The 21,612-nt window shown below is 47.0% G+C and overlaps 2 protein-coding genes across 3 annotated transcripts; both read left to right on the forward strand.

Moving 5' to 3' along the window:
* Positions 1-1,028: 1,028 nt before the first annotated feature.
* Positions 1,029-1,490, forward strand: LOC310857067 (CDK-activating kinase assembly factor MAT1-like; the record flags this gene model as incomplete). The annotated part of the gene is made up of 1 exon (XM_083762677.1): positions 1,029-1,490. One exon carries the CDS (start codon positions 1,029-1,031, stop codon positions 1,488-1,490), a length of 462 nt encoding a protein of 153 aa, XP_083618803.1.
* Positions 1,491-12,276: 10,786 nt separating this feature from the next.
* LOC310858142 (calcitonin gene-related peptide 1-like) lies at positions 12,277-20,927 on the forward strand. 2 transcript variants are annotated; one of them, XM_083764222.1, is made up of 5 exons: positions 12,277-12,484; positions 12,608-12,698; positions 15,192-15,347; positions 19,109-19,306; positions 20,778-20,927. In XM_083764222.1, exons 2-4 carry the CDS (start codon positions 12,613-12,615, stop codon positions 19,269-19,271), a joined length of 405 nt encoding a protein of 134 aa, XP_083620348.1. In that variant the 5' UTR covers positions 12,277-12,484; positions 12,608-12,612; the 3' UTR covers positions 19,272-19,306; positions 20,778-20,927. The 2 variants fall into 2 exon arrangements, with proteins under 2 accessions (XP_083620348.1, XP_083620349.1); XM_083764223.1 differs by having other exon boundaries at positions 19,112-19,306.
* Positions 20,928-21,612: the final 685 nt, after the last annotated feature.

Here is a 21,612-nt window from a genome sequence, read left to right on the forward strand (position 1 = left end):
GTGGGTTCGAATCCACCGTGGTGTATAGAGCTTTGTCGAGCGTCTGTTATGAACACACTTGGCCTGTGTTTGGGGGCCAGGAAGCCGGGTACAAAGGATGTATCTGCATGCATTTATATGTGCTGGGGTAGCACGGTAGCACCTGTCACAAGGGAGTGTTGGGTGGGAGGAGTAGAACGAAGGCTCTAGGACTATGTCCTCCCAGTGTGGGCTCCTCACTGGCAGGTGCAGAGTCATTTCAGTCAGTAGCTTACAACAGCAATGACAACACAGACATGTGCGGAGACTGGGGAGGAATTAAATGGCAGCCTTCAGCTGAGTCAATCAGTGTGGACTCTACCATGTTACACATTGTTGCAGGTAACCTTAAAACATGCAACAAATCTACATCACATATTGTCATTATATTATATTGCACTGAAACCTATTGCACACTTGTTTGCCCCAGATGGTACAGTGAGTCCACGGCTGAGTGTGTTTGCCCAGGTGGTACAGTCCAGAGCCATAGAGTAAGTAACGACAACTCTGTTCACTTCATGGGGCCAGCCCAATGGTTGCTCTTCTACATAGACTTCTATTGGCGGAGAGCTTTGCGAAGACTGACAATGTCCTGGACCGGAAGTCAGGCAGAATGCACTGGACTCAGATTAGATAGTGTTTTAGTAATAATACAACATAAACATTACAGAGACTTTAGTTGTCACTGTTACGAAGGAACGTAGTGCCTCTCTGACATCACAACCAGGACGTCCGGAGTGACATCACTATCGACGTCCAGAAACTATAAATATATGCCTACCGCAGGATCTAACTGGAAGATACCATTACAGCAACAGCAGCAGACTTAGACGCACCATACCTAACTCTGCCAATACTGCGGCTCAAGAAGACAAGTAAACCAGCCTAGCCTTGTCTCCTCGGCATCTCTCCCCCAGAATCTAGATCATACTAGATCTCGGCCACATTAGTGGTCCCTCGAGCCGGATCACACAGAAGAGGTAATTTTTAAGCCTGTACTGATACACATTATGGATTACCAAGGGTGTCCAACGTGCAAAACAACCAAGTTCAGTAATCCATCCCTGAAACTAATGGTGAACGTCTGCGGTCACACACTATGCGAGAACTGTGTGAATTCCAACATGTTTGAGCACGGCACAGGTAAATGTACACAGTGCGACACGCCCCTGAGGAAGAACAACTTCCGCGTTCAGCTCTTCGAGGATCCTGCCGTGGACAAGGAGGTGGACATCCGCAAGAAGGTGCTCAGAACATACAACAAGGCAGACGTGGACTTCCACAGCCTGAGAGAATACAACGACTACTTGGAACAGGTGGAGGACATTGTCTACAGGTTGACCAACAACATGGACGTGGAGAGCACTAAGCAGGCCATGGAACAGTACCAGCGGGAGAACAGAACGCTCATCCAGGAGAACAAGGCCAAGCTGACACGAGAGCAGGAGGAGTTGGGGAAGCGATCGAGGTAGCAGGGGGAGGGACGGCCAGCCGCGAGCGCACACCGACACGGCCACCGTGACTCATCTCAACACGGCCAAAGACAAAAACAAGTTCTGTCCGATCTGTGACACAGACCGACACTACACCGGCGCATGCCCCACCCTCCGTAACATGACCAAAGCGGAGAAGGAAGAGTGGCTAGAGGCGAACAAAGGCTGCTACAAGTGCGGCAGAAGCCACAAAGCTAGCGATTGCAACCTCAACTCCGATTCCAACCCCTGCGCCACGTGCGGTGGCGACCATCTCACAACCTTCCACGAACTCAATAAGGGCGCCAGATACCCAGAGTGACTGGCGGGAGGCTACGGTCGACGGGGGGAGAAAGATCAACCGCGAACCCCCACAGTTCGAGGGAAGGCCAGAGCCACCCCCCACTCCACCGAGTCACCTCTACTGATGTCATCATGCACCAACCATGCGCCACGCTAAGCGGACAGTCAAGTGTCCAAGACGTTCGGCTTTACGACCCGAACGCCAAGGCGGCAACCGCCTCATGCCTTAGCAAGAACAGGACTTCGATCACGTCCGGATCAAGCACACTAGCCAGGCCTGTCCGTCGTTCGGTTTTACGACCCGAACGACTGGTCCGGCTCCGCCGACCGACTGGTCCGGCCCGCCGACCGACTGGTCCGGCTCCGCCGACCGACTGGTCCGGCTCCGCCGACCGACTGGTCCGGCCCGCCGACCGACTGGTCCGGCCCGCCGACCGACCGGTCCGGCCCGCCGACCGACCGGTCCGGCTCCGCCGACCGACCGGTCCGGCTCCGCCGACCGACCGGTCCGGCTCCGCCGACCGACCGGTCCTGCTCCGCCGACCGACCGGTCCGGCTCCGCCGACCGACCGGTCCGGCTCCGCCGACCGACCGGTCCGGCCCCGCCGACCGACTGGTCCGGCCCCGCCGACCGACTGGTCCGGCCCCGCCGACCGACTGGTCCGGCCCCGCCGACCGACTGGTCCGGCCCCGCCGACCGACTGGTCCGGCTCCGCCGACCGACTGGTCCGGCCCGCCGACCGACTGGTCCGGCCCGCCGACCGACTGGTCCGGCCCGCCGACCGACTGGTCCGGCCCGCCGACCGACTGGTCCGGCCCGCCGACCGACTGGTCCGGCCCGCCGACCGACTGGTCCGGCTCCGCCGCCCGACTGGTCCGGCCCCGCCGACCGACTGGTCCGGCTCCGCCGACCGACTGGTCCGGCCCGCCGACCGACTGGTCCGGCTCCGCCGACCGACTGGTCCGGCTCCGCCGACCGACTGGTCCGGCCCGCCGACCGACTGGTCCGGCTCCGCCGACCGACTGGTCCGGCCCGCCGACCGACTGGTCCGGCTCCGCCGACCGACTGGTCCGGCCCGCCGACCGACTGGTCCGGCTCCGCCGACCGACTGGTCCGGCTCCGCCGACCGACTGGTCCGGCTCCGCCGACCGACTGGTCCGGCTACTGATCGACGGGTCCGGCTACTGATCGACGGGTCCCGCTGACTGCCAGTCAGCAGCGAAGTCGGCGTTCCGCAGCCCAGTACCGTCCGACACCCCAGCCCCGCCCCACAAAGGACGCACCAAGGCCACTGCGTTTAAATAACGCAGGGGGGGAGAGGAACAAACGGGACAAACAACAGCGACAGCGCACGCCGACAAGATGAACACGCTACAACGGTCCAAGCATCGTTGTGCAGCTCACCTCCAGCACTGATGCATCGCCACCACTCAGTCTGGATGACAAGCCTGAATACCAGCGACGCACCCAATCTGCAATACCAGCGACGCAAGCCGCCCCAGAGGAAGTGGCGAGTTCGGCGCCGATCAGGAGGAGCCATCCTGGACCCCAGGCTTGTGAGCCACGCCTGATTCGGACACCGGATCGCCCTCCCCATGGGCCAACCCGATCCCACCAGTCACCTACATCCCCGGTTCTACATCGACCAGGCGCCCCTCGTGAAGAAGCCCCAGACGCAGCCATACAGCTGCATCTACCCACGGCACACGACGCGGCAGCTCGAGTCCCAAGTAGCCGCCGGCTACACAGCCACAATGATCAGAGAGAACGAATAGTGAAGCCCACGGCCTCACTAAGGGGGAGTGTTACGAAGGAACGTAGTGCCTCTCTGACATCACAACCAGGACGTCCGGAGTGACATCACTATCGACGTCCAGAAACTATAAATATATGCCTACCGCAGGATCTAACTGGAAGATACCATTACAGCAACAGCAGCAGACTTAGACGCACCATACCTAACTCTGCCAATACTGCGGCTCAAGAAGACAAGTAAACCAGCCTAGCCTTGTCTCCTCGGCATCTCTCCCCCAGAATCTAGATCATACTAGATCTCGGCCACAGTCACTGTACAATACTTTAAAACAGTTGTCATGTTGCACACATGCCTGATATTTCCAGAAGATAGTGGTTGCGACTGAGCAACAGAGGTAAAGGCAGGTTCATCCTAGCTCCCCCAGTAGAATATTGATAGATGGGTACTATTTGGCTATATTGCCGTGCTGTCTAATGTTCTAATTATGACAATAATGTACAAGAGAGACTCGGAGTAGAGTCGCTCGCTGCTTCTTGGCCTGGAAAGGAGCCAGCTTAGGTGGTTCGGGCATCTGCTTAGGATGGAACGTCTCGGGATCCCCCAGGAGGAAGTCACTAATGTTGCTCTGGAGAGGGAAGTCTGGAGCACTCTGGTGGAGCTGTTGCCCCCACCACCCGACTACGGATAAGCGGTTGAGGATGGATGGATGGATGTACAATGTAATGTACTGTACATGTAGTCCAGACCAGGTGGCAAGGGTAATAGTCCAGTAATAATGTAATTTGACCTCAAACTAATTGCAAAAAAACCAAACTCAGATGATTTTGTATCTTACATATGTCCTGAATAACATACAAAAAGTTGCCTGAAATTGTCCGAGGGGAAAGGGTTGAAAATGACCTGTACAGTATGGCCACCATAGACATCCAATTTAAGGCAAATAATTTCAAATTTTCCTTTTGCTTTAAGTAGCATGTGACATGTCAAACTAGGGTGTTTTCACGATGCTGAGTCCAAGCATTAGTTTTGCATAAAAACACTCCTTGGGCTAATACCGGCCATAGCCACTTGCCCAAATGTGCTGACCTCATCACATTTGCGATGACGGCTATGGCCGTTATTAGCCCAAGGAGTGTTTTTATGCAAAACTAATGCTTGGAATGGACTCAGCATCGTGAAAACACCCTAGTTTGACATGTCACATGCTACTTAAAGCAAAAGGAAATTTTGAAATGATTTGCCTTATATTGGATGTCTATGGTGGCCATACTGTACAGGTCATTTTCAACCCTTTCCCCTCAGACAATTCCAGGCAACTTTTTGTATGTTATTCAGGACATATGTAAGATACAAAATCAGCTGGGTTTGGTTTTTTTGCAATTAGTTAATGCCTGTACTATAAGACAAGTTTGTTCTGTAGTAAACCTGATGTCTGGCACTTCTTTCCTAGCTAGTTGTTGCTACCTGCCAACCCCCTTTTTGTATTGTTTGTTATTGGTTGCTGACCATAGCTGTATCTTTTAGTTTTTTTCTGTATCTGTCCCCTGTGTTTGGTTTCTTACTGCTGTACTGTCTTTTGACTCGGTCGACTGTCCGTCTCTAATACATACAGTTCATATACACAGCGGTTTGTACAGACACATGTACACCTTTCTCAGACAAAACGAAAAGTGCAGACACAACTCCATGCATGCCTTGTCGTTTCTGTTGTCGCCAAAAGCATAAATGACTCTTCAGCGGCTGGCTGTGACATGGGTGAGCCTTGCAGCTGCTCAATAGCACTAAAAGGCTCATCCTCGCTAATGGGGTTCCTCTATGACGCAGGCGAGGACCCCGCTCCTCCCCGCCCGCTTCTCCCCGCCCACTCCCCCCCCCCCCCCCCCCCTACAGTAGCTGTCTCCTATTTCCCTCCTCTTAGCTGCGCTTGTCTTCCTCTGACACATACTGTAGGAACACACTCAGACACATGCAGTACAGTCATCATTATGTAGACTGACACATGATGTGCAAATGCACAAAAATGCTCAAAATAATTATATCATTCATGTTATATTGCACGCGGACGCGCACGCATGCTCGCTTGCACGCACACACCTACGCACACAAGTCAGGGAATTGAGACCACAAACAAGTTGTGTAATTGCCTTTCAGAAACGGATGTGCTGTTCTGGGGGCCATTGATCAGTGTTTGCCAAGGACAGCCTCGTTTACTCACTTTGTGTGGGAAGACGAGATAGGGCCAGTGTACTGTACAGACAGTGGGATCACGTCATTAATTCTGTGGGCTACTCTTTGATTTTCCTTTGCTAAACGGATGCAAGTTTTCATACTTTTTCCCATACTTTTTAAAGAGCTGAGTGAGATGTGGTTTTCACAACTTCATGCGTTATCATACAAGTTAAATAGTGAGTGACCAGACCGTGACATATAAACATAATTATGTATAGAAAATTGCTTTAGTGTGTTTAAGGTTAAGGCCGGGTAAGGTGAGGGACTCTGTGAGGTTCCTGCCAGACTGGACACATATGGCAATTTGCATCCCCAAAATAGATCTTCACTCTGCTCTTTTTCACCTGGCTGGAGTAGAGTGAGTATTGTGTGTGAATGGTGTTTTATGAACTGCAAGCAGAAAGAAACACAGCGCATCGTGGCCCATTATCAGCTTGCCCACCGTTACTGGGCGCTGACAACCGGCTGAGGCCCTCAAGAAGAGAAACATGGCGCTCGCTAGGCCTATGGGCATGTTCGGAAATACTGCACCGGAGCACACTCGCCTATTAGTTTGCATAGGGTATAAAGCGTCGCAGTCCCTCCCCCTTTCAGAACAACGAGTGGCCCAGGAAATGAATCCCAATGCATTTTTCCCATAGGCATTTCAAAACGTATTTATTGAAAGACCTTTTAAGCGTCGTACGAAGCCAACTCTTGTCGTGACAAATCATGACAACAAACACAATTTTTCGGGCCAAACAAATAATTACAAAGTAGAAAAAACGGTTGGCTTGGTACGACGCTTAAAAGGTCTTTAAATAAATACGTTTTGAAATGCCTATGGAAAAAATGCATTGGGATTCATTCGTTGTTCTGAAAGGGGGAGGGACTGCGACGCTCTATAGAGTACGTCCTGTATATCAAATCAACCACAATAATTCCAGTACCAAAAAAAAAGAAGAAAGATATCTGGTCTAAATGTGTGGCATCCTGTAGCTCTGCACATGCTTTGAGAAGCATGTCAAAGGGCTGATCGACAGCAGGATGCCACTCTCACTAGACCCCCGGCACCACCAATTTGCTTACCTCAAAACAAATCCACCTTATTCTGGCGTCATAGCATTTTACACTGCCTTCTCCCACCTGTTGAAGAGGAACTATGTTACAAAATACTGATACAGGGCAGAGTTCAACATCACAGTCCCCCTGCACACTTGACTCCAAGCTCAGAAACATATAGGGTCAGCTACATGTAGCTTAAATTTCACAACGCTGGTTTTAATTATTCCTTCTTTTTTTATGTTTTTATTGTGGCTTTCGCCTTTATTTAATTTTATGGAGGGACAGACAGTATGCTGACAGGAAATGGGGAGAGAGATGGGGGGGTGACATGCAGTAAAGGCCGTCGGGATCGGGAGTCCAACCCGCGGCACACTGCCAGACTGGATTACCAGCCAAGGTGCCTGGACCGCTGAGCCACGGCACAGGCCTTAATTATTCCTTTTAGTTATTTATTTATTTATTTTATGTCTTTTTTCCAGTAAGAATTGATGCTCGAATACCTGCACATAGTAGTGGTGTAAGCAATAGGTCTATTAAAGTTAATTACGGTAATAGGTCTTTTATATGATTCATTGTTATCTGCAGTGTTGGGTAAGTTAAGCTACATGTAGCTGGCCTGGGCAGCATTCCTTTTCGGGTTTATGATCCGGCCGGGACTCAGCGGACGATATCGTTACGTCACGTTGTAGTCATTGTTTTGTAGTCATTGTTTTGTAGTCATCAGGTTGGAACCATCCATCTGGAACTTCCTTTTCCCTCAAACCGACTTTTCTCAATAAAAGCTGCTGGCTACGAGAGCTTTCATTGTTATTCTTTCGGTTTGAGGGAAAGGAAGTTCCAGATGCCTGATGACTACAAAAGAATGACTACAACATGACATAACAATATCATCCACTCCAGACCGGACCACACAGCAATTTAGTAACGCAGACCAGGAGGTGGAAAGCCTGGTGACGCCGGGTTAATATAGGTCTCTACCACCAGTTGAAAGATCGTGGACGGTAACGTGGCATTGATCCGACCTCCCGTTATAGTCCGACCATTACTAACACTATCCCAAACCCTAACCTAACCCTAACCTCGCAGGAAGCCACCCAGGCGTCTTACTGGTGTAGTTGTGTATTTATGTTAACATTAACACCTTAAACAATTAACACCTTAAATAAACAGTTAACAACCAAAGTCACAGTTAACTATGGAACGTGCGTTTTTGTCACCTACCTAACCCACAATCCCCGTCACTCTGTCACGACACTCGCAATTCCCGTCATTCACCCCAGCCCCCAGGTCATCGTGACATCACGTGACATCAGCCCCCTTGTCACCCCAGGCAAGCCCCCAGGTGCTCAGGTCATCGTGACATCAGCCCCCTGGTCACCCCAGGCAAGCCCCCAGGTGCTCAGGTCATCGTGACATCAGCCCCCTGGTCACCCCAGGCAAGCCCCCAGGTGCTCAGGTCATCGTGACATCAGCCCCCATATATGGTACCCAGGTCATTGTAACATCACGTGACATCATCAGGGATGGATATATAGTAAATGCAACCTACTGTCGCAATTAATCCCATATATGGAGATCCCTGATGTCATCAATATTGGCCAGCAACTCATCTGACCTCAAACCCTTAGATCTCCATATATGGATGTCAGAACCTGTTCTCCATCCACCATTCCTCTTCGATGTATCCCTTTTGACTTATGCTACTGTATACTGTACCTGTCCATTCAAACTCTAGACAGGCTAGCCCCAAAGTTATTAATGCAGCCGGCAAAACTAGAGTTCTCAACAGGCCTGAAAATTAAGGGCCGGGCCTACCTGGGCCCTCATCAAACCCTGTACACTCAAAAGAATGTCCCCCAGCCTGGGCCGTGGCTCAGCGGTCCAGGCACCCTGGCTGGTAGTCCAGTCTGGCAGTGTGCCACAGGTTCAACTCCCGATCCCGACGGCCTTTACTGCATGTTACCCCCCCCCCCCATCTCTCTCCCAGCCTACTCTCTATCCCTCCATTAAAAATATTAAATAAAGGTGAAAGCCAAAGAAAAACATTAAAAAGAATGTCCCCCCTACCACTCTTATAGGCCTGACTCACACGTGCACAACAGATTGATGTATGCTTGTTGTATTAGACTTGTTTACTGATGCAAGCTCGCAATGCATTTCCAATGGAAATCACATGGTTTGACACAACATTTTTGTTGTATGAGGGGAGGGGGGCAGTCGAAACACAGCCGAAAGCCGTACAACAAAAATGTTGTGTCAAACCATGTGACTTCCATTGGAAATGCATTGGGAGCTTGCATCAGTAAACAAGTCTCATACATCTAGCATGCATCAATGTTGTATGCTAGATCGAAAGGTGTGAGTCAGGCCTTAGCGCCAGCGCTCGCCCAGCAGTCTGCCGTCAACAAGGCGGATGAAGGGCGAGGTTGCTTCTCGCCCTCAGGCGTCTTACTGGTGTAGTTGTGCTGATGTTGTGTATTTGTGTTGACCAACGTCACTCTTGGCTCTGCACTCCGGACTCCTCCCATCCAGACATGCCCAACATGAAGGCGATTGGTTGGCCGGTTCTTGTCTGGCATTCAACATGATTAGAGAGAGAGAGAGAGAGAGAGAGAGAGTCAGTTGGTCAGGTTGACATGCAGTGCTTTGTACTTGTACTGTACTGTTTTTAAGGGCTCAGACATGGTGAAATGCATAATGCATTCCATTCCATATGATATCAGATCCCCATAAAGCTATTAGCTATAAAGACAGCCCTAGTAAAATAAAAACACCCGTGCGAACTGAGCGGTGCAGTGTGTGTGTGTGTGTGTGTGTGTGTGTTTGTGCGTGCGTGTGTGTGTGTGTGTGTGTGTGTGTGCTGCTGTAACCTGCTGACTCACCTGTCAGTGAGGAGCCCCCACCGGGAGGACATACTGTTGTATCCTACTGACTCACCTGTCAGTGAGGAGCCCCCACCGGGAGGACATACTGTTGTATCCTACTGACTCACCTGTCAGTGAGGAGCCCCCACCGGGAGGACATACTGTTGTATCCTACTGACTCACCTGTCAGTGAGGAGCCCCCACCGGGAGGACATACTGTTGTATCCTACTGACTCACCTGTCAGTGAGGAGCCCCCACCGGGAGGACATACTGTTGTATCCTACTGACTCACCTGTCAGTGAGGAGCCCCCACCGGGAGGACATACTGTTGTATCCTACTGACTCACCTGTCAGTGAGGATCCCCCACCGGGAGGACATACTGTTGTAACCTGTTGACTCACCTGCCAGTGAGGAGCCCCCACCGGGAGGTAAATACACAACACCCTAGCTCTTATACATGACAGAAAATCGATCCCATCATGAACAGTGTTATTGAACCAGTCCTTCTTAAGAGAAGTTTCCAGAGAAAATGATGCGATTATAACGTTATACGGTCCAATTCTATTGCGTGTGCAGTGCTCTAAGTTTTAAAAGACAGTCAGACCATAGTGCTGCGAGGTTGACTGTGAAATCCCCCTCAGAAGAACCAGTTAAAGCCCAGTGTTATCAGTGTTGATTTTAACAGCAATTTTTTATTTTAAAGAATCTTCTCTTGAATAGTTTTCATTTAGTTTTTGTCACATTTTAGTTACCTGGAATGTTTTAGTGTTAAGTCTAGTTTTAGTCGAATAAATATCATAAGATTTTAGGCGACTTAAATCCACAGTTGATTTAGTCGACTAAAATGTATTTTGTCAGGCCTTGATGCCGTCGTAATGACTGATTTTACACTTGCTGAAAATAGCCAATGTACAAGCTCAACACGTTGTGAACTTGTGACCAAACACATCATACTGTGTAGTAGATCTCATTTCCCAGTAGATGGCCCTGCCTGCCAGTCCTTTGCTGGGAGGTGCTTGGCGTGGGGTCGGTTGCTTATTGATTTTGGCATTTGAAAAATTGCATGTCATGTAAGTTTGTAACATATTTTGGAAGCACTCCTCAAATATTTATCGCCGGTGAGGTGATGGGTCTTTTTCTTATATAGACGGCCCTCGCTCGGTCTTCTCTCCTCTCCTATTTAATTAATGACCCCAATGCAAATTTGGGACAGCAAAATGGCCCAAAATGACAGGTGGATTTTGTGAATGGGGGCACTTAGAGACTGGGTGGAATGACGTCATTGGAGAGTCACATCCCCCCTGGTTGCGTGCCAGGAGGAGCGAGGGGGGGCGGCGTCCCATTGGCCCGCCGTAGCGGCGGAGACACGCCATTGGCCGACAGTGGATAATTAAACACCTACACGGTCAGCGCACAAACCCGAGTGGTGGGATATATAGGGGTGGTGATGCGTTTGGCGCTGCATGCAACAGAATCAAAGAGTGTAGTTCTTTCAAGTTGGGGAGAAGTCAACAACCGGCTGGTCGAGAGCCCACAGAGAGAGAGAGATATATTTCTTTATTTTTTTGATTATCTTTGAAGGTAAGCAGAGACTTTTATGACACTAAAGAAATGATGAACAATGTACTTAGTGTGCAAGTTGACCGTAGATATTGATTGTCTTTTGTGTGTATGTGGTCAGCAGGATGCAGGCTTGACTGTGATGTGGGAAGTGATAGTGTCCTTAATGGCATTGGAGAGAGCTAGGCTGCAGGGGCCACCACCACCACCACCTCCTTTTGCTTTGTGAACTCTGTTTCTTATTGTGGGGCCAAAGAGAGAAACAAGTGTGTGGCTCCTACACAGGGAGGAGGAGAGTAAAACTGCAAAGAAAGAAAGGCAGAGATGCAGCAGGGTGACAAACAGTGAGATGGTGGGCAAAAAGAGGATAGAGCACAGTGTGTGTGTGTGTGTGTGTGTGTGTGTGTGTGTGTGTGTGTGTGTGTGTGTGTGTGTGTGTGTGTGTGTGTGTGTGTGTGTGTGTGTGTGTGTGTGTGTGTGTGTGTGTGTGTGTGTGCGCACATGCGTGTGCAGAGAGAGAGAGAGAATGAAGCAGAGAAAGACAGGGGGAGAGAGAGAGAGCGCGAAGGAGTGAGTGGTGGCAGCTCATTACACTAATGCACCGCTTCCCAAGGGAGTTGGCAACACACACACACACACACACACACACACACACACACACACACACACACACACACACACACACACACACACACACACCTCACACACACACACACACACACACACACACACACACACACACACACACACACACACACACACACACACACACACACACACACACACACACACACACACACACACACACACACACTATCTCTCTCTCTCTCTCTCTCTCTCTCTCTCTCCTCAGCATTACTTCATACATGCACCACCCAACCACAGTCTAGGACCTCAGGAACTCCTCCATCCTCCTCCCTCCTCCTCCCAGCCCTGTCAGCCTTCAGGAGCTCTGTCACACGACAGACAGCAGCATGGCACCAAAGAACTTCCCGTCCTGTCCCCTCAGTAGGACCCCGCCGGAGGGGAGAAATGCATCAGCACAAAAAGATGATTATTGTGAAAGAGTGGCTGGCTGGTATTGTGCTTCTGAGTCAGTGAAATAGCGAGTTAAGAGCATGGATGTATCTGCAGGAGATCAGAGAAAAGTATAGTGGGCAAAGCTGAGGTGAGTGCTGAGCGGAACTAGAGAGCTGCAGGGAGCTTCTGAGAAAGTGACAGAAAAGGCATTTCAAGTAATATTTCCACTTGTGACTGTTGTTGTTCCCTGTCATCATTGAATGCACGATATACAGGTGGTGGAGGTGTTTGGTTGACTAGGTTGACTGGAGTGTCTCTCTCTGTTTTGCCGTGTATAGGCTCCATGGTTATGTTGAAGATCTCTGCTTTTCTCGTTGCCTATGCGCTGGTCATTTGCCAGATGTACTGCTCACAAGCTGCCCCTGCCAGGTGAGAAGGAATACATCTTTTATTATTTTTAGGCATTTTCAGCTGACTGTCGTTTGTCCATGACATTTGGATCATTTTACATTTTGAGGTGTCCAATATTTGACACAAACAATGCCTGACAATAGGACCGTCAGCTATTCCTGCATGTGTTTCTAATTTCTATATAGAACTTTCGTCATTCTTAAAATCAGACTTTAACAACATCTGGGTTTTTAAGCAACAAAGAATATTTTCAGTGACACCTTTGAAGAAAGTTCAGGCACAAATGGACAGGTTTCCTATTCATACATAGTGGATATACAATTATAATGAGACACTTCAAAATTATTTACATTTTGTATTGTTAAATTATGATACAAATGGCTTAAATGGTCAGGGTTATGGAAACTTATAATAAACTTAAAGTTCCTTTTTTTAAGAGTGGAAGATTAGAAGTATACACAAGGATAATAAGTATAGTAAGTCCCACGTAAGTATGTATACACCATACTGCAGTATATGCATGCTTTTGAACTGAATAACGCAAAGTACACACACTCTTTATAGCCATTATTAACATAATATGATAATTAATAGCAGTTGAGAGGGGAAAAAGAGGTTGAAAAGGAGGGGGATAGACCCTTTAAGACCACTCTAAGTATGTTAAAGTGGTTAACATCCAACTCCCTGGCAGTGTTGATTTCATCTACTAATACTATGACGTCGACTACCTTTATTCACAGATGAAAACTAAATGAGAACTCAGCTACGATGACTAAAACTAAGACTATATATATATATATATATATATAATATATAATACTAAAATGTTAGTAAGGGACTAGTGGAGATCTATAAGTCATTTTACACTTGGTTGTTTGTCGACCTACAAGTGCACTTGTGTGCTTGTAGATCTGCTATTTTCAGCACTAAACTATACAAAAGACTATAACTAAAACTAAAATAAAAACTTGCTGTCAAAATCAACAATGCTCCCTAGTCCCTACACACTGCCTTGTTGCGTAAAGCATTTCTCATGCTGCTTGACAGATCCCCACCGGCTTCCATTCCAGTCGGTCGGTAATTTCACCTCGTTCCTGCTGTCATTGGTCACATCGCTAAATCCATAAAATGTACGACATCTTGTTTGTTAATCTCTTTCAATCCAATACGTTAAAAGTGCCCTCCCGCTAAGTAAAGTGTTGAATGGCGAGCATGATGGTGACATTTGCCAGGGAGAGGAAGGAAAAAGTTTTAATTTAATTCGATTTTAGAGTGGGATAAATGTAATCTATATATTTCTATTAAAAACCCCCATATAAGGCACTCCTTCCATGAAATTATTGATTTTGCCATAAATCTGACGTAAGTCAGTCACACACACACACACACACACACACACACACACACACACACACACACACACACACACACACACATACACACACACGCACACACACAACTGGCTCCCCACCTCTTATCGTCCATATCACCACCCCTTTTAGACACAGGGCACTTTCGGCAGATTGTTTTTTGTGCCTGGGTATAGGGGCCCTATAGCTCCCTCCGCCTTCAGACGTCATCAACCCCCCCCCCTCGACAATGTGACGCGTCAGCCCATCACCGCACGCACCCCTCCTTCTATACTCCCTGCATGCCGTGTCCCATGCAAGCCCCCATCTCAAGAGTTAAAGATCTTTAATTGTCCATTTGGCTACCAACTCTCCATCATTTAGCTGGGGGACCACCTGGAACCGCCTCAAGGACCACTGGTGGTCCCCGGACCACTGGTTGAAAACCACTGGCATAACGCCTCAATGAGATCAGCATAAACGTTATGCTGATCTCAGTGCCTCAACCTCTCTCTCTCTCTCTCTCTCTCTCTCTCTCTCACTCTCACTCGCTTTCTCTCTCTCTCTCGCTCTCTCTCTCTCTCTCATACTCCCTAATCCCTCCCCCCCCACACACACACACACGCACACACACACACACACACACACACACACACACACACACACACACACACACACACACACACACACACACACACACACACACACACACACACACATTCCTCTCCTCCACACACATCACCCTACAACATACTTTCCATCCTCTTCACCTCATCCTGTATAGAGCGTCGTAGTCCCGCCCGCTTTCAGAACGACGAGGGCACGTTTCAAAAAGTATTTATTATTTATAGGCATTTAAGCCTCGGACAAAACGAGTTGACAAATCATGACAATAAACACATTTATTTTGGGCCGAACAAATAATTTGAAGGCAGGGTCCAACACTTTTGTTTTGGTTGCCATTTCGTGGTTGGACAAAAATCCTTTCACTCCATCCAGGACCACTACCATTGAAATAACGGGTTTTTCAGTTGCTTCGTATTGATATTCTGTGCATTAAATTCTTCATTTAAACTTGGTGTCAGTAAAAAACACCACCAATCAGAAGGCTGACAAATGGTGAATTATGAATTATGTAAACCCCCTTCCCCCCCCCCCCCAGACCGGGTATGGAGTCGATGACAGACCACGTCACACTCACGGACTACGAGGCACGGCGGTTACTGAACGCCATCGTCAAGGAGTTCGTTCAGATGACGGCAGAAGAGTTGGAGCAGCAGCAGCAGCAGCAGCAGCAGCAAGCCAGCGAGGGCAACAGGTACAGACATGTTTACACTCAACCTAACCGTTTAAACTAACCCTAACCCTAACAGGTACAGACTTGTTTACACTCAACCTAACCCTTTAACCTAACCCTAACCCTAACAGAAGAGCTCCAGCAGCAGCAGCAGTAGGACGCAACTGAAGCCAGTTTTACGCGATCGCTACATTTACAGTGAAAACGTGTACATAGACATTCAGATTTGAAATATAAAGTACTCACCACGTGTGCCACGGGCGTTAAAAATGTGCTGGTACAGCAATTAGCATTGCTGCATTCCGCGTTGTTTAATAAAAGGCATTTTTATCCGAGCTCGCCGGCAATTTTTCTCAAACGGGGTGCGTTTCGAAAACTCACAGTTGCATACCGGGAGCACACTCGCCTATTAGTTTGTATTGGCAGTGCGGTCAGCGTAGCTTTATCGAACACACCCAGTGTTTCAGAGTGCAACACTCCTCCCGACCGATAGGGGGCGCGTAGTTGAAAGCATATGGCAAAAAACCAGCTCGGATAAAAATGCATTTTACTAAACAACGCGGAATGCAGCAGTGCTAATCGCTGTACCAGCAAATTTCGAACACCCGTAGCCCACGTGGTGAGTACTTTATATTTGAAATCTGAATGTTTATGTACACGTTTTCACTGTAAATGTAGCGATCACGTAACAGGCGGAAGTTAAGCCATGACACTCGTGAAGTACGAGCGTCATCCGTCATGTGAACCATGGCTACAGCAGCAGCAGGCCAACGAGGGAAACAGATACAGACATGTTTATAAACTCAAAGTTTCACTTTGATTAATAACATCCTTTTATTTTAACCATTTCTATAAGGTTCCCTCCTCCTTGTTACAGCAAACACCAGCAAAATGACTTGACGTGTAGTTACATTGGAATGGTAATTAATTAAAAAAGGTCACTTTTTTAAATCCTTAAAAAGAAATACTGTATAAGAAAGAAGGCTATTTTATCAAAGCGAGACTTTTTGTAGACATTCAAAATAGCCAGAGAAGGTTTGGGGATCCTCAAGGGATTAGTAGTGATAATGGAATAGTAAAATATAAACGTAATTAAACCTAAAGGTAAATACACTGCATGGTTTTAGTTAATGAACAGAAATCGTGGGTGCTTATTATAGTGGTCTGTATTCCTTGAGCTGTTCTTCATTCAAAACTCCTTTTCAGTTTCTCAGTTTTCACTAAACATTTACAATTCTACACCGCCTGAAAAGGCATCAGCCACTAACAGACACACTGTAGAGGCATGGCTATAATCTACGGAAGCAATAGCACACACGCAGGACACACATATCCCCAGGAGGAGACCAAACAAACTCCTTATTCTCTGTCATGACTCATGACCCTGCGCTCTCCTGCATGGGTGAGTTTGACTATGACTTGATACTGAATGTATGCCTGCCTGCTGCAGCGTTCATTAGCCTTATGTATGGACCAAACGGGTAAGCATGCATGCTGTCAATTAGACACAGTTGCATGACAGCGTTGGGGCGGCTGTGGGGGAGGTGGGGGGGACAAGGGGGGGTTTCCCCTCTTTCTCTCTGTGGGGGTTGAACGGCTATGATGCGGAGGTGCCTGCCAGGGTATTTGGGGGTGGGTGGGGGCGCATTTGAAGAATGCATGGTATAGAACTGAAGCATGATCTTTGTTCAATAACGTGGATGCATGAAACAGGACATGCATTTTTCTGATCTTGTTTTTCTTTGTGTATTGAGGCAAATGCATGTGAGAGACAGTTAAGCCTGGTGCTGCTGTATACTAACTTGTGTATCTGTGAGAATGTATGGGTGCCCAGATGTGATAGAAGAAGAGAATTAGAATGTGATGTTACATGTGTAATCACATTTTAATTGCATATTAACCCATTTAGGACTGAGACCAGTTTTTACAAAATGTCTTTTAAATCATAGACAGTTTTCCCTATGTTTCTATATCAGTGGTTTTCAAACTATTTAATGTCAAGGACTCCAAAAGATTATATGAAATTGGCCGCTAACTCCCATCAGAAGATATGTTGTTCCAGGGACCTCCCCCCATGTAGCAGCAAAGATTTGAGCTAAAAACGTTCGCTCTAAAATAATATATATTCAAAGATTTGCACCACATTTTCAAGATAAAAAAGCAGATCTACAAGCTTGCACTGAGTGCTTGTAGGTCTGCTATTTTTCAATAGCTAAAGTATAACATAATGCTTTAAAAACACCAAAAGGGGTTCCCCGTCCTGAATGGGTTTAACTTAATAATACTGTAACGGTAATTATGCATGAAAGAAGAGAGAGCGTGTGAGTCCAATTAACCATGAGCAGACCTGCATGTTTTCCCTTATCTATAAGCCTGTTCTCTGCATGTTTTTTGTTTGTTTGTTTGTTTGCATCCCTCCACCCCCTCCCCTCCTCTCTGTGACAGCATGATGGACAGAGCCAAACGGTGCTCCAACCTCAGCACCTGCGTCCTGGGCAAACTGTCCCAGGAGCTGCACAAGTTGCAGTCGTACCCGCGCACGAACGTGGGATCGGGCACGCCGGGCAGGAAGCGCAGCAGTGCCGCTGTGCCCGAGAGCGACAGCTATACAAGCTACGGCGGGGAGGACTTTGACATCAGCGTCTAACCCTATACTGCACTCAACCCCATCTATCTGTCCCTCTCCTCTCCTCTCCTCTCCTCTCCTCTCCTCTCCTCTCCTCTCCTCTCCTCTCCTCTCCTCTCCTCTCCTCTCCTCTCCTCTCCTCTCCTCTCCTCTCCTCTCCTCTCCTCTCCTCTCCTCTCCTCTCCTCTCCTCTCCTCTCCTCTCCTCTCCTCTCCTCTCCTCTCCTCTCCTCTCCTCTCCTCTCCTCTCCTCCAGTCTCCATCGTTTCTTCCTCCTTTGATTGACATGTCCCAGTGCATGTGGATTTTGCCTGCTTGACTGACACCAGAAAGACAAACCATTAACCACGTCAAATCATTCCCCTTCCCACGATATTGTTTTGGCAGAGAAGTTTTCCTCCATCATTTCAATCGGATTACGTTCTCCTAATTGTAATTTGTATACCAGAGAACCAGTCTAAAATATGTTGATTCTGTCAGTCCCTCCGTGTGTGTGCGTGTATAAACAGATCATTTTGAAGGCATCCTGAGGTCCTGAAAATAATAAGACTTGAGACTATAGATCATCTAAAAACCAGCAAAATTACCCATTCATTCAGACATCATGTTTCTTGTTCAATAAACATATTTTTCTACCAGCCGTAGCCTATATTCATTCTTAGGGATACTTTAAATTACTTTTAAACCAGTGGGGAGTTTTTATACACCTGTCAAAAATGGATATACATTGTTGAGCTTCTGATAATGCCTTGGAATATCTACAAAGGTCTCATCGAGTCACAAGGTAAGACATATACTACAGGTATATAGGCTAGAATATTATGTGATTACAGTGAAATTGTAATGTTTGATGTGCTATTATTCTGTACATATATCTTTTGTGTGTGTGTGTGTGTGTGCGTGCGTGCGTGCGTGCGTGTGTGTGTATACGTGCGTGTATGCGTGCGTGCGTGTATGCGTGCGTGTATACGTGCGTCTGTGTGTATGCGTGTATGTGTGCGTCCGTGTGTTCCTGCTTGCTTGTGGCACACAGTTTGACTGTTCATGATGTCAAATACATGTGAGTTGAGTGGGCGAGTGAGTATAATCCTGTAAGTGGCTGTGTGGACTACACAGCTCGACATTAACCATCATCACATTATCCCTTTCCCGTGAAGCAGCGTTACAGCACAGAAGCGAGCGTGCAACACGGCCACATGCGTGACCCACCGCCTGGCGGACTTCCTGAGCCGCTCGGGGGGGATGGGCAACAGCAACTTCGTGCCCACCAACGTGGGCTCCAAGGCCTTCGGCAGGCGGAGGAGAAACACCCAGATGTGAGACCAATTCCAACAACCACCTTCAGGGACATAACGGTGAGTGCACTCTCTTCAACCTGGCTTTGTTTCTAGTAGTACTATTACTAGTACTACTAGTAGTATTAGTAAAATATCTAGTACTATTACTTACACAGTAAAGTCCTCATTTAACTCTGAGGGGCTGTGAGGGCCTTGTTTTGCATGTCTCAAAGCAGTGCTTTTCAACCTATATCAACCTATATCAAGGCCTATATCAACGCCTCTCAGACCCAAAACTAAAGAATATTTTGTTATCATTGGATAAGATTTTGTCCACAATTCCATGCTGTATTGATGGTGGTACCATTAGGAGAGATAACAGGCAAACATTGATCAAAATTACAATTATTTTACATTCTCTAATTGTGTAGACTTCTTGTAAATTTAGTAATGCAGATGTTTAACAATAATTTTACTCTTGAGAGTGTAAAATTAAACCGAATGGGTCCATTTGGTTTCATTTTACACTCTCAAGGGTAAAAGATTTAGAAGGGTCCATTTGGTTACCAACTTTCCCTCATTTAGCTGGGGACCACCTGGAATCCCCTCAAGGACCACTGGTGGTCCCCGGACAACTGGTCTTAAAGGACCACTTCACCACTTTTCTATCTATATCTTCACTAATTGGTCCTCACTAATGTTCATGATAAATTACCACAATTTGTTTCTACTCTGTGTCTCATAGGAGGGCTGTGGGCAGTTCAGAAACCCAACCACCAGTGACATCATCGTTAGGCAGATCTTTTTAAACAACATTTAAAAAATATATACCAACTAAATGGACCCACGGGTCCATTCGGTTTCATTTTACACTCTCAAGAGTTCAATTATTGTTAAACATCTGCATTACTTAATTTACAAGAGGTCTACACAGTTAGAGAATGTAGAATAATTTAGAAGTTATTTTGATCAACGTTTGCCTGTTATCTCTCCTAATGGTACCAACATCAATACAGCATGACAAAATATCATGCAACGATAACAAAATATTGAGGCTAAATCTCCTCAAATGGTGGTTCGTTCATTGCACAAATGAATAATGCCAAATATGAAAAGGGTTGAAAACCACTGCTTTAAATGAACACTCTACTAACCTACTGCCTCATTTATGCCCCGAAACGCAAACATAATGGAGGTTGACTTCATTTGGGTTTTTCATCCACCCAGTCAGTCCTATACAACCATCTTGCTTCAACTAGCAGCGTATTACGGCTTTTAATGCAATGTAATGGAGATCAGCAGATGTCTGGCTCACTGCTCTCTGTGCAGATCAATATGTGTGTGTGTGTGTGTGTGTGTGTGTGTGTGTGTGTGTGTGTGTGTGTGTGTGTGTGTGTGTGTGTGTGTGTGTGTGTGTGTGTGTGTGTGTGTGTGTGTGTGTGTGTGGGTGTGTGTGTGTGGTTGTGTGGTTGTGTGGTTGTGCTGTAATGCGTTCATTGCCCACTTATTAATTATTATTTTCCTCCTCTCTTTTATTCTTTTGAGACAGAGTGAAACACGACATGATGACATCATCAGAACATATCTGGAGGAAAAAAGTAACAAAAACCCAACAGAAACTGAGCTGGCCCTTTATCCAGAAAACAACCTTTATCCACTCTGTCACCAGAAAACAACCTTTATCCACTCTGTCACCAGAAAACAACCTACCGGTATATCCACTCTGTCACCAGAAAACAACCTTTATCCACTCTGTCACCAGAAAACAACCTGCCGGTATATCCACTCTGTCACCAGAAAACAACCTTTATCCACTCTGTCACCAGAAAACAACCTACCAGTATATCCACTCTGTCACCAGAAAACAAACAAACAGAAACACCACCTGTTCTCCAGACTTTAAAGGACTATTCTTTCCATTCCCAACTGTTTTGCTTTTATCAAACAAATTTGGAAAAGAGAGACAGTGAAGGAAAAACAGCACTTTGGTTATGTATATACGTACATGAAGAAAATGAATTCAACAACATTGTTCAACAAAACAATTCCTCCGATTCCTCATTTTTATACATAACGATAAACTGAAAACAGCAGTGCTTATTTATGTTTGTTTGTTTGTTTATTAATTTATTAATTTATTCATTCATTCATTCATTTATTTATCTCTTTAGAACACATTTGTATAGAGCGCCGAAGTCCTGACGTCACTCGCTCATCCCCTGGTTCTGATTGGTTCACGGAAGTAATTTATCTATGGAGAATAACATGGGGTCATCTTAAAATCGTTTCATATAAGCATTGTGGTCCAAAAATAAACAAGCTGTCTCTGGATTATTGTCAGGGAGGTGGCTCTGTATCGGTTGCGACAGTCAGTCACTCATATA

Source organism: Protomyctophum parallelum (genome assembly GCF_964188405.1).
Source record: "Protomyctophum parallelum genome assembly, chromosome: 4".
NCBI lineage: Eukaryota > Metazoa > Chordata > Actinopteri > Myctophiformes > Myctophidae > Protomyctophum > Protomyctophum parallelum.

Excerpts from the sequence above, each read along its gene's own strand:
- LOC310858142 (XM_083764222.1), top strand. The coding sequence starts at position 12,613 with ATGGTTATGTTGAAGATCTCTGCTTTTCTCGTTGCCTATGCGCTGGTC. Across the intron at positions 12,699-15,191 it reads TCACAAGCTGCCCCTGCCAG|ACCGGGTATGGAGTCGATGA; the intron begins GTGAGAAGGAAT and ends CCCCCCCCCCAG. Across the intron at positions 15,348-19,108 it reads CAAGCCAGCGAGGGCAACAG|CAGCGTTACAGCACAGAAGC; the intron begins GTACAGACATGT and ends TTTCCCGTGAAG.